Source organism: Callorhinus ursinus, unplaced genomic scaffold (genome assembly GCF_003265705.2).
Source record: "Callorhinus ursinus isolate GAN/ISIS: 27379988/994484 unplaced genomic scaffold, GSC_fseal_2.0 scaffold11, whole genome shotgun sequence".
In the NCBI taxonomy this organism is placed as follows: Eukaryota; Metazoa; Chordata; class Mammalia; order Carnivora; family Otariidae; genus Callorhinus; species Callorhinus ursinus.
The window spans coordinates 40,371,661-40,385,558 of record NW_027397073.1 but is presented as its reverse complement, the minus strand read 5'-3'; the positions used below and the strand labels follow the sequence as shown (position 1 = coordinate 40,385,558).

The following is a 13,898-nucleotide window of genomic DNA, read 5'->3' as shown; positions in this document are numbered from 1 at the left end:
TATTATTCTTACTAATTTTCATGTTTCTGATGCTTAATTTCTCCCTACTCCCCACTGATACTACAGTATTGGTGTTTTACATTTCTTGGTAATTGTGATAGATTTAAGGTCTTTTCTAATAGATTTCTAATAGAGCTTTTAATATATCAAATAATAAGTTCTGTAATTAGGAAGTAGAAACTTCTAGCATGTCTCAAGATTGGAATTAGTTAGGGAAAAATCAGTATAATATTATGGATGTTGTGAAAAATAGGCACACCTACTTGTCTTTCATTTCTTGAACATGAACTCTTTTTTCATTAACTAAATCAAAGGCTATCTGGGCATCAGAGCAGCTTATGCTAATGAGGGTGGGGCAGCTTCTCAGAGATGGAGATGGGTACTTTGTGTCATCTATATCTCAACCACAAAGAGTACTTTAAACAAGATTTTGACTGACATGATCTATAAATGGTGCCCAAAACTCTAAGCTACAATAGGGTGTCTCATTTTATCACATGAGCCCTTCGGCATCTTCCTCCTAAGGACGTTCACCATGTTTTGCTTAAAATGGGTTGGGGTGGTCAGGTACAGTCAAAACTGAACTGGGACTCAGAAGCCTCAAGGGTGACTCACAGCTTCCCCTCAGAGGGGCTGGATAACTTTGGTCCAAGTACCCAAGCTTTCAGGGCCTCATTGTCCCCCGTGTCAGGACACACTGTTAGACATGATGTCATGAAGCTTCTGCCAGTGCAGAAACTGAGATCCTTTAATGACCTATACTGAAGAGTCGGGTAGTAGAAGTTCATCTCTGGCTCCCAAATATTATTCTCATAACTTTAGTCAAAGAATCTAAAGATTTAGGTCATGCTGTGGATTGTGTAAGTTTCACTAGGAAAGAATCACTTAAGACAGAACAGTTATTAGCTGTGAGAGACCTATATTTTATCAAGTTGATACTATAAAAAAGAAAAACCAGCCAAGTAGTTCTTATCAGATAGGAATTTTTGTGCACATATGGTGATCATTCCTGCTACATATGAGATGTAAACATTTCAACTAAGTCTTCTCCTTCTTGGAAAGTAAAGAAGGTAGATGGCAAAGCATACAAATATTATCTCACTGTAAATTGAAAACAGACATCAGAATTTAAAAACATATTTAGAACTAACCGAGCCACTTACCAATTTAGTTCTCACATAAAACCATGTGATTCTGCCATATAGAACAGAAATTTGTTTTATTTTATTGTCAGGCAAATCTCTAGGAGTACAGACTTATGGGAACACCACCACCAACAACAACAAAACACCTTATCTGATTTTGTTTTTCACTTGTGCTAACCAGAATGCCCTAGATAACATTAAATGACTGGTTTTAGTACTGCTTGTCACAGAAACATTGATGTCCCAATTGGGCCAATGTTGTATCCTTTCCATGCTTCTTTTTATATTGCCTATTACATTCCAATATCTTTTCTCACTTACAGGCTTTCCTCCTTCTTTCAACACGTAACACCAAAGGTTGCATGGAAGCAAATCCTACCTCTATTATTTTTGTTGTTGTAAATATAAGTGCCTAAGGAATTATAATATATATTTTAATCCCAGTTGGCAAATTTATATTTTTGCCTTCAGATTCCTGCAGACTTCATGTTGGACTAAAAAAAAAAAAAAAGTTATAGCCCAAGAGATATCTAGTATTATCATCATAACATGACCCATAATTTTACTATAGTCTTCTCAAGAATATCTACCTGTAGAGTTGTAGGATAAAAATCCTGCTTTAAAAATATTTCATGGCTCTTGAGATTCTATGATGTTTCCCCTTTTTCAAAGATATTTCTCTCTTTAAGAGAACTCTTCAATCCTGACTACATAGTCTTCTGACTCCTTGTTAGTCCCTAAGTATCCAGGCAGGAGTTCCTTACAAAGTAATGAAACTATTGTTTGAGCTGCCAGGACATTCCCTTCCCTTTCCCAAGTGGGAGCACTGTTGGAATATTTCATGCACAGGGAGCACCTCTGATGAGAGAGTTTGTGGAAGGAGTGATTGGAGTGAAACCTTCAGATATTACCTGCATGAGAAGTATTTACCTTTCCTTTCTACATGGAAAATTACACGGCTTACAAACTAAAATGCCACTACTCGATATACCTTCAATTATAAACAAAAGTGGTATAATTAGGCTTGTACTTGGCATCTCTAACATACCTCTGTGAGGATACCAATGGCTTTACACAATTATTTTTATAAGTATTATTCAAGAGAGAACTGCTTATTAATAAGTTAGTCCTAGGTGTGCAAGTGACTTCACAAACTGACTTCAAAAAGGTAAGTCACAAAAATGAAAAACAGCCTTGTTCAGTAGCTACTGCTTTAAATCACAGTACGTAAAAGAATCATGTGTAGTCTAATATTGCAGGAAGCACACATAAGGACTTAGATTCCAATATCTTATATAAAAATCATCCTATTCTCTCTAGGAGAAAGTACTGACAAAGAAAAATAAGCCCAGGAAAACTTCAGCAATTTGCCAAAAGTTAGAAGACTACAGAATATTGTCTATCCTTTTATTCTGCCTAGAATGGGGTGCGTCATTACAGTTGGAACTTCCACACAAAGGACAGTACTTGTTCCATAATATTTTATCAGTGACAATTTTTAAATAATGAATGGGTTTCATTTCTAATTTATCTTTCTTACCAAGTCACTTCACCATATTTCCCACCTATATGCTAAAGGGCCACTTTAATGTGGCTAGTGAGCTTGAAGGTTTAAAATGGAGACAACCATGGAGTTGGATCTTGGGGATTTGGTCTGCCACTGCATTCCCATTTTACTGTCTTACACTAACAAAGCACTTTACAGTTAACAAAGTCATTTCACACACATAAAAGAAGTCTTCAAGGATAAAGAGAAGTATCCTCATTTTACAAATAAAGAAATTTTCAGGGCATAAATAATTCATAAATGTACCATAAGTGGTACAGTTATCAATACTACATGTCCAAAATTTTATCCACTGTTCCAGCATTGACTCCTTTCCATAACTGGGCGGATGCTCTATCCTATCCATGCTTCTTTGATAGTGCCTATAGGATGCCAATCTCTTTTTACACGTCTTTGCTTTCCCCCTTCTTTGAATGTGGGAGCCCCTTCTGGGCAGATACTCCGCCTTAGTCTTCATCACTTTCTTGGAGAGTAAGTAGCACAGGCGCATAGCTTTTAGCTTCTGAGGAGTTCTTATATTGCCAGAAAAAGTCCTTTTCATGTTACTTCCACTGATGCAATTTATGGTAAAGACATCCAAAGGAAAAAGGAAGATGGGAAACCCTCTCATCAGACTAGGCCACAGAGAGCACAGCACACCGAGCATACCAAACATCTCTCTGGGTTATTTCTGCTCCCTCACCTGCACGTGCCTCTAACACCCTTTTTCGTGTATTCTGCCATTATGGCAACTGGTTCAACCCTCTCCATTCTGTGTGATGTCTTTTAGCCAGGCTCTCAGGTCAAACCACACCTTAGCCTGATGTGTGACCTACATAGACTCCAAAAAGGTGACTTTTATAGGCAAGGAATTTCTGCAATTAGCCAGGAACCCATAACTATTCTGCACAGTTTAATTGAGGTTCATGCGGGTAGGCTACTACATGCAATTTAGAAAGATGATGTCATTTCATGTTTCTTCCAAAACACCTATTCACGGGTATTTCCTGGAAAGTGAGGAGCCTCCTGACAGGGCTCATGATTTTATAGGGCTTGAGAATAAAACCCACAGTTCGTTCAGCAACACCTGCCCATAAAGGGACAGGATTTGGAGAGTATGGCTATTTGGCCTCTCATCAGTAGAGCCAGCTGAGCAGAAAACAGAAATACCAGAAGTGTACCACCCCAGTCAGGCACAACATAAGTTCTCCTAGATAAGAACCCTAGGATCTAACATTGCAACTTCCCCAAACTAAAAAAAAAAAGAAAAAAGTCAGAGACATTTACACCTTATACTCGCAGACTCATAGGGCAACCATGGATCGTTGCTACTCTTCAACTGAGTTGGATTCTGTAGAGAGGACAAGAGCAAATAAAATTAATTCAAAACATTGCCTTTATCCCTTTAAACTGAGGACTAATCAGGTTGATGTAGCTAATTTCAAGTCTTTAAAAATGAATGACTAGTACTTTTATATGATAGGGTGTGCTGTGAACATACCCTCTAAAGCACAGAAGGAAACTCTTCTTTCACTCTTCTTCCTCTTTATAAATATACTGAGCATTTACTGTGCCTATCACTTTCACACTTTTTATTCTTTTTTAGATCAGAACCTGAATCAGAGAGAGGCTAGGAAATTTATCCAAGATCACGCAGTTGGTAAACAAAGTCAAGACTCAGACTCAATTCTTCTGCGTCCAATGTGTCTAAACCACATTGCTTTTTATGAAGCTAAATTATAATTTAGGGCTACATATCTTTGAAATATAAATTATTTGACTTAGACACAGACTTAAGAAACTTGATACCAACTTAATTGCTGCTATAATAATAATCTTCATTTGGGGCACCGATATCCCTGACATACATGATCACTTCGGAGGGTACAAGCGTACAGATAATCTAAATGAATCATTTACTAGATCTTCAGCTCTCATATATATATTCTTTCCTTAAGTCAATCTTATGATCATGCACCTGAACTTGAGGTATCAAGCTAGTTGTCCTCTCCCAAATCTCCCTTTAAAAAAAGTCACACCTTTCAACAAATATTATTACGTTGCACTGCAATGGATTATGAAAGTATCTGGGGGCACTGAACCAAGGGATAATTCGAAGTATCTATGTCAGTATTGAGAAAAAATTGACTCTAAAACTCATGAAGTGTCCTCTTGCAAGTCATATGATTTTATTTTTTTATTTAAGATTTTATTTATTTATTTGAGAGAGAGAATGAGAGAGAGAGCACATGAGAGGGGAGAGGGCCAGAGGGAGAAGCCGACTCCCCGTTGCACAGGGAGCCCGAGGCGGGACTCGATCCTGGGACTCCAGGATCATGACCTGAGCCGAAGGCAGTCGCTTAACCAACGGAGCCACCCAGGCGTCCCTGATTTTCAATTATTTATTTTCAACAATACTAAAAGAGGACCCAATAGAATTGTCAGCATATAGGTCATTTTAAAAATCATTTTTAATGATAAATGAAATATTATTAAACATTCTCAAGAATGCAAAATACTATAAAAATGTTTCTTTTCATGGCAATGTTAGTGTTTAAAATTATCTGCAGGATCACTTATAAGAATATGAAATCCAGAGATTTATTTTAGAAATATAAAGAAAGAAGATACAAGTAAAATTTTGTTCTCTTAAATTTTACACCTGTATTCTATTTCTTAAAATATTTTTTAACACTAAAATGCCTCTGGCAGATTCATTATTACCAATAAATTCCAAAGAGTCACTCAGCAAAAATAAAATACCTATTTTGTCCTAGTTTTAGATCAGAATAAGACTTTCACTTACAACACATATCTCCATGTATACCTCCCATAACTGCACAACTTGAAGCACAATAAGTCTCCATAATCATTGATGTTATATTTTCATCTAAAGTCTGTATATATAGTAGAACTAATTTTATGAAGACCAAGCAGTTGGATAAGAGGCAGGGGAAGAACAGTACTAAATTACAAATATTATTTTGTCTTCTCTTTTTTAAACTCCCACTTTTTCTGAAAGGGCTACATCTCACCCAACTATTTACAAAGTAAATACAGATTATAAACAAAGCCAGCTTCTAGATTTCAAACCAAGTTTATATATTCCATTTTTCTTAAACAGAGTTTTGTGACAAAGATGAAGTCTATTAAGACTTTAATCATCCCACAGAGCCATCATATGGCCCTGTAGAAGGCAGTCCCCTCTAGCTATTTTATCACAGTGCCAATGTATATGTAAGGAGTAGAGTTCAATTCACTGCTACCCAACTGGTTTTCTAATCTATCATCTATCCATTTGTACAAAACCATAATTTAGTCACAGTTACACTAAAAGTCCTATGGTACAAATGTATGATATACGAGTTTAGTCATGCCTTCGATGCTGCTAATCAAAGAGTTATTTTCTCATGTGCGTTCATCATACCTATAATTAGATTAATGCTTTATAGATAAGGTAAAAAGTTGAAAAGAAATCTCAGAAAATTACCACTTAAGGTACATGAGAAGTCTAAGAAATTTAAATTTGCAAAGAGAAAATTCTCCACAAGGTAGAAGTATGTCTGAGTGGATGTGGAAGGCAGCCCACTCATTCCAAGGCTGCTCCAAGTTCAATGCTTAACCAAGAGTAGGGATAGTGAGTGATCACATGCATATCATGAACCAAAAGAAAAGGATATCAAAAGCCACTGTAAAACAATTTCTTTCAAAGAATTATGTAGATTATTTCGTACATCTATGTATCTGTGTATATTTTTCCTTTTATATCTTCTACATTTTCTAATAACACCACATTCAATTTTTGCAAGGCTTAGTATCTTTATCATTTTTATAGTGATTGTCCATTCATTTCTACAACAAATATTTACTGCATGCCTAGACACTGGACATTCTGATAGGGGAGAGAGTAAGAACATGATCCCCAAAGTCCCAACTTTCTTGGAACATATATATTAATGGACAGGTACAGATAATAGAGAAGTAAATGGATAGCTTTTCAAAATAACATCGGGCACTGAAAAATGCTAGGAAGACTCCTACAGAGGAAGATGTAACAATGATGGATTTGACAACCATTAACAAAGTGGTGGTCATGGATGCTGATTGAGCGTGGAGGTCGGGAAGTCAGGGATGTCTCACTGAGAAGGGGACTGAGCTAGTGCTTTGAAAATTGAAGTTTGAGCTTTCCAGGCAGTGACTCAGTAACCTGACAAGGGAGCACTTGGGTCCTGGAAGAACAGAGAGCAGCAGGGACAGAGATAAGGGATAGAGTTGAGAGATCGGCAGAGCCAAATCAGATAGAGCTTCTTTGCTATGAAGGTGGTCTAAATTTCATTCTAATGGCCCTGGGAAGTTGCCTGGAGAGTTTTAAGCAAGGGAGTGACTTAATCCAATTTATGCTTTAAAAAGCCTGCCTTAGCTATTAAATCATTTTTATTTGGCCCTTGCAAAAGATCCATGATGTAGCCCCCTAAGATATTTTACCATATATATATATATATATATATAATATCAGATTTAAATAAGGACTTTGTATTTGGTAACTTTTTCAATCTTAAGAGAATTGGGGATAACCAGTTAGGAAAGAACCTTAATGAGAAAAGATTTGATACTCCTAAGGAACATCTATTAAAGCTATACATTATACTCCACAATAAACCTGTTTGTACAATAGTTTTCAATGGAGGTACAATTCATTAGTTAAAAATAAAAAAGGTGTTCAAGCAAGAAAGCTTTTCCAACCGTCCTTTAAAATTAGCACAACACAAATGCAATGACATGATTGTCTATGTATAAAATTGAAAAGAATTGACAAAACAACTCCTGGAACTAATAAGCAATTACAACAAGATTGCAGGATACAAGATTAATATACAAAAGCCAAATGCTTTTCAATACACCAGCAATGAACAAGTGGAATTTGAAATTTAAAACACAGTATCATTTAAATATTCCAAAATTAAAATTTTATATATAAATCTAACAAAATATATACAAGGTGTACATGAGAAAATCTACCAAATTCCGATGAAAGAAATGAAAGAAGATTTAGAGAGATATTCAATGTGTGAGAAAGAGAGAAGACAGTGCAGGAGAGGGAGAAAATAGAGACTAGCGGGAAGCTGAAGATGAGGAACAAGAACCTTTAACAGTGGGCTCATGCACCAAGCTCACCAACCTTCTGGCATCCATCAAGGAAGGCCGTGCTTCCAATTACATTAACCTCCCACTGGAGGACAGTGCCTGACAGTCTCATGTCAGATTTAGTCTGTAGCACTAACTAGTCAGTTCTCTGTTACCTAATAACCCAAAGACCTGCATGGAAGACACCTGTTAGAGTGATACATAAGGCAAACTTCACAATGTATGATGTCTCTATGTATTCACTGATGTGGAACTTTACCACAGTAACCATTGAGTACAAAAACCAAATTACCAAATGGCATATTATAACTCCTTTTAGGTTAAAAAAAAATATTACAACTTGTGTATGTATGTGTTTGGGGAAGAAGAGGAAGAAAAAATGCCTGAAAAATTGTTTCCAAATAGTAACAGTGGTAATCTCCAAGTAGTAGGATTTAGTGTGATTTTTACTTTTCCTCATACCTTCCAGAATCATCTAATTTTCTAACAGAAAAATATCTAAGCCCCAACAAGCATTATTTATTATGAAATAAAGCATCCTTTGCAATCAAATAAAACCAGCTTCTATTAAATACTGAACTTTTGGGACCCTTGGGTGGCTCAGTCAGTTAAGCGTCTGCCTTCAGCTCAGGTCATGATCCCAGGGTCCTGGGATCGAGTCCCACATCGGGCTCCTTGCTCAGCAGGGAGCCTGCTTCTCCCTCTGCCTGCCTCTCCCCCTGTTTGTGCCCTCCTTCTCTCTCTCCGACCAATTAAAAAAACAATCTTAAAAAGAATCAATAAAAACTGAAGTTTTTTTCCAGGTCTAGATCTTTTGTTGATGTCTAATAAAAGTACATGTTAGGGAGAAAGTGAATTAAGAGGAAACGCTATGCCCCACTGCCAAATTTCTAATCTGTGTTTTTCCCCTTTCTGGACTCAGGTGCCATTCCAAATCCCCACCATAGCCCCACTCACTCTTACACCCCCCTCACACCTGCAGATCTGCTCTGCATCCTTTCCCAGTCAGTCTCTCTCCAGTCTCTCCCTGATTTCACTCTGCTCCCTGACTCACTGGAGTTCACAGTAGTACCTTATCACCTCTCTGCATCTCCCACCTGCCTTGGTAACAATCCCCAACTAAAGGATAGCCCTCACATTCCTTCTCTTCCTGCTCCCAGGCTGCCAAGTTCTATTAGAAAAGGCACAAAATGATGGGGTGCACATCATATTTTTGCTTCCTCATCTCAACTAGTCTTCAAACTCAACAACTATGGACTAATAGTTGGTTTCCTCTGTTTCTGAATTTCGGTGCTCAAGTGTTCCCTAACTCAAGAATGCTAAGTGGAACTACTGCTCCTGATTTGAGGCATTAGTTGGCTTCCCGTCACTTTCGCTCACCTCTCCCCGTTCTTGCTCATTCCAACTCCACAAAACGGTGGTATAATTTTTCTTCAGTTATACCTCAAAATTATTTTCTCTCTTTATTCTTCTATTTCAAAGGAAGAAATGGTCTACCTCATTACCTAATCTCTTTTACTCACAGTTTTGATCCAGCCATTCCTATCCTCTTTTAGTCACAATTGTAACTGTTCCTTGATGTCTTCCTCCTGCTCCCTTCCCTTTACCCTTTTCCTCTTATCACTCTTTCTCCACAAACCCCTTTTCCTCTCCCTTTAAACTGTATATTTGGTCATGATTTCCCAACATAAAAAATACGTCTTGATCTAATTAACACCTCAAACTGCATCCTACCTCCCACATCTCTTTTACTTCCTAACTTGAAAATGTAATCTATGCTTGCTATTTCCACTTTTTCAGTAACTCGTCCCTCGACTCTAATTTGGCTTATGCCACCAGCAAAAGTTAGCAATGACTGCTTGCTTTAAGATCCCACGACCTCAGTTCCCACTCACCTTGACCTTGCTATGCACATAAATCATTAAATATTCCCTCTTTGTCTAACTTCTTATCACCTCACTCCACTCATTCTGCTTCCTTTCTTGGCACTTTTCCACCTACTTATCCAATCTCTCCTTTCTGAAGTCAGTTTCCTCACCAAGGCACCACAACCACCACAATCACTGCCATTTCTGGGAATTCTGACACTGACAGAATGTGCTGTGCACCCACAGCCCTGGTCCCTTGATCTCTCTATTCCCCTAGTCTCTCAGAGCCCTCGGCTTTTAGACTTCTTCCTTCTGTACACTGCACAAATGTCAGCATCTCCCATAAGATTCTTTTCCCTGCCTACTTTATTTACTTTAAACCATTTCATGTAATATCCTCATTTCCTTTAACTTGAAATAGCACTCCCTTTTGGAAAATTCTACTTCTTTAGCTTTGGTATCTATCCCAAATTTTAGAATCACATCATTAAAAATAAATAAAACAAACATCAGTCACCCTCTCGCTGCAGTGACACTCTCTTGCTGAATTTTCTGTTTCTGTTGTCCCTGAAAGCCAAGCTTACACCACCAGAACCATCTGCCCCTTCCTCCCCTGGCACCCCATGGTCCATAAGCCCTATCTGTCCTTTGGGAATGTCTCTCCCCTCTTTCTTTTCCAGTGCCACTTCAGCATACTTAGAATAGTTGTTGTTCTAACCATGTCCTACCTAAGCAGTTGCTAATTCCTAAGTGTCTCGACTTCAAGTGCTTTTCCTTTAAAATCTGCCTTTTGTATCAATGCCATGTTTTACACACACTGCTTTGGTCACTCCTAGTCTCTTATCCAATAAAGTCTAAACTCCTTAATCTGGTATATAAAGCATTTCATGATCTGTCTCCAAACTGACATTCCAAACCTTGTTTCCCATGTCTCCTTAATACTTCTTCTATCTTCCAGCTAATAATATTAGTTATCATTTCTGGAACATCCTTGACACCTGTGCTCATGTTTTACTCTGGCTGAAACTTTCTTTTTCATCAATTCCTCTTATCAAAGCAGCTTCATCCTGCAGAACCCCTTTAGTCCCTACTTTCCTACAAGGCCTTACCAAAATTCACTTTGATCACTTGAGTTGTCTACTATACCCTTCCACTGAGCCCATGGGTGACTCTGTTGAAGCATGTATCCTAACCTGCCTTGCTGTAATTAAACGTCTTTCTTCCCTAAAAGTTTAAAAGCCTTTGGAGCGCAAAAAGTCTATTATTTATTTTGTATTACCCATGTTTATTCCATATTATGAACAAAATGCATATTTAAGAAATGAATTAATAAAAGAATATTGTCAATGGTTTTATGATACTGCTTCCTTTAATTATGCAAATTTTTGCTAATGTTGTACCTTCTGTAACAGGTGGTGCTGGAAGTAAACAGCGAATTTATCGTTGAGGTAATGTATAATAAAACTATTTTCTCAATTTAAAATTGAAAGAAAAATGGAATTTTGTAATGCATCATCTATCAAATATCAGAATATTTGAAATCATAATCATCTAGATAAAAGGTAAGAGAAAGAACCTCAGCCAAATTGAAATAGCAATGGTAAAACCCATAACTCCCAAATATCCATGTTTTCAGGCATAGTTTGTGACAGCTCAATGTCATAGTAACTCCCACTTTTCAAACTATATTAGTAGTTTATCCATACATTTCCCAACTTAAAGCAAAACAAAAGAAGCGCAATAACACGTTAGGATGGGAAGAGGATTTTTAGACAGTTACATCATCAAGAAAGACAGCTGGTGATCAACCAATGAGGGAAAGATAGAAAAGTAAAAAAATATGTAATCATAACTAAGTAGAACAACAGAGAATCTGGTGCCAGTTAGAGTGGAGCTCAGGAAATAAAGCAACCATCCTCGATCTCTGGAAGGGCTTTATTTTATTAAGTAGTTAAACTTTCATTATGATAGTTGCAAATCACTGAAGAAAATAAAATTACTTTTCTAATCTCTGTTGACAAAATAGAGAATATGTGGTACATTTCAGGAAGTTGTATCAAAATGGGAGGAAAATGTACATGCTTTGGTTCTTAAAAGGATAAGCTCCATTCACAGGGAACATTTCCTTCCCACAAAGTGCTAATTAAATGCAGCCCTAGCTTAAACAAACCTACAATCATCTGTGTCTCAAATGAGTACATTAAGAGTTACTTAAAAATTTATATATATATATTTATACATATAAATATATGCATACATTTATACATGCATACAAATGCTTATGCATGTAGTAACATTTCTAAACTCTCGAATACTATAAAATTCTTAGACATCCTCCAACAAAAGCAACATAAGACTACAAAGAGAAAAACATATAGCAAGCAGAGATACAAATGGACGACATTGAGAAGTCACAGAATTGTCCATGGGATTATTACAAGTACCATCAATTCAGTTAAAATATATATTCTTCTAATCCTACAATAATATATTTGGATGCTTAGCCAGAGTGGTGTCCTCACCAACAGAAAAGAAAAATCCCTTCCCTCTTTTAGGTGAACATACTCACCAGCACAACTTCCCTTTTGCATAGGATGTACTCACTGGAACACTAGTAGTCTTTTAAACTCAGGAGACCAGAAAGCCTGGTCAGAGTTCAATGAAGGGTGACATAGGCAAGGCCTCCACGTGTTGAGGACAGATTGAAAAAAGAAAAATCATAACATATTATTCAGTATAAGACACTGTGAGCACCACACATAGCTAATGAAATTTGTTTCACTAGAATCATATAGTTAGAAGTGAGATGGATTCCAAAAGAAGTAGGTAGGCAGGTGACCCAGCTATACCTATCTAGAGTCATGAAGTGTTTACTAAAAACACTTTCTTTGTTCCTCAAATTCAATACCATTGCTTCTTCTGGTCTTCTGGTCTTCCACCTTATAATGTTGAATAAATATCCTTCCTAAGTAAAACTGTACTAACACCATACAAAATGTAAACTATTTTTGCATAAGGTGAAAGAATTAGACATTGAAAATGGCACTACAAAATGGCAGACTGTCAGAAGACAAAAGCGGGAGTGGATCAAGTTTGCTGCTGCCTGTCGAGAAGGAGAGGACAACTCCAAGAGGAATCCGATTGCCAGAGTAAGTGATGAAATAAACAGGAGCACGCTGCGCTGATAACAAATGATTTTGCAGGGCAGGAAAGCCCTCAGACGTTTTGGAGATTGGCAGCCTTCACTACTCCATAGTGATTTAGGAAGATGAGTGACATGTATTCAGTCATCTGCTCATGTTGCTGAGGCACTGTTTTGAATATCACTTTTGGGGAACTGATATAGAGCAGAGAGTCTTTGAGTAATCCTAGAAGAGAGACCTGGATCTCCAGCACAACTGGGCTTTATCTATTAATTTGTGTTCTGCTTATCTGTCTTATGTACATGTTATAGGAAATGTAGGCATGTAGTAATAATCTTCTGACTATCCCTCCTCCAAATCAAAGGTTTACAGTATTGATTAATTCTCTCCAAGAAAAAAAAGAAAGTGTCAAAAGTTCCCACTAGATTCCTATATCCAGAAATTAGGAGAGACTTAAAAAGTACCCCAAATAATTGTAAGGAAGGAGAGTTAAGGGAAGAAAGTGTAGTAAATTGATCCATGAAGAATGGGATCCACATTAGCAGTATCACTAGCTCTTTCTGGGCATCTAGGCCTTGCCCCACTAGTGAAAATCAGTAGAGCAATCAACCAGAATTCTCTCCTGAAAGCTTTACACTTCTACATTGTTTAAATGTATATATAAAGTTTTACATAAATATAGTAAGCATCAGCAGTGATGTGACAAATACAATCTCAGCTCAAGAAGAGATTATATATTTTCTCTTGGGAGTTTTCAGAATTTGTGAAATTTTTGGAAAGCTTTAAATAATTATTGTTTCCTTTCGACTCACAGTTATAACTTTACATTACTTCACTCTCACTGCACAGCATATTCTTTTCTTTTTATTGTATTTGGAGGATTTCCTGGATTTTCATCTATATAAATAAGATCTCTGGATCAGAGTGGAACTAATCCAATTTGTATTTCCAGTTGTCCTCATTTAGTTGTGGATATTTGGGTCACAAATCTTAGTATTTTACTGAATGTTCTCATTTTCAGTATACAGGTGAGATTTCAAAATTTAAACTA

General features: G+C 37.0%; 1 protein-coding gene and 1 long non-coding RNA gene across 2 annotated transcripts in view; one reads left to right on the top strand and one right to left on the bottom strand.

The window, feature by feature from the left end:
- Positions 1-13,898, bottom strand: part of LOC141373745 (uncharacterized) — a 147,157-nt gene that overhangs the window by 36,702 nt on the left and 96,557 nt on the right. The gene's annotated exons all lie outside the window — the stretch shown is intronic.
- Positions 1-13,898, top strand: part of DSG4 (desmoglein 4) — a 41,075-nt gene that overhangs the window by 813 nt on the left and 26,364 nt on the right. Inside the window, 4 exon segments of the mRNA XM_073898539.1 lie at positions 315-379; positions 4,477-4,648; positions 11,117-11,152; positions 12,722-12,853. Of these exon segments, the coding sequence (XP_073754640.1) occupies positions 315-379; positions 4,477-4,648; positions 11,117-11,152; positions 12,722-12,853 (405 nt within the window).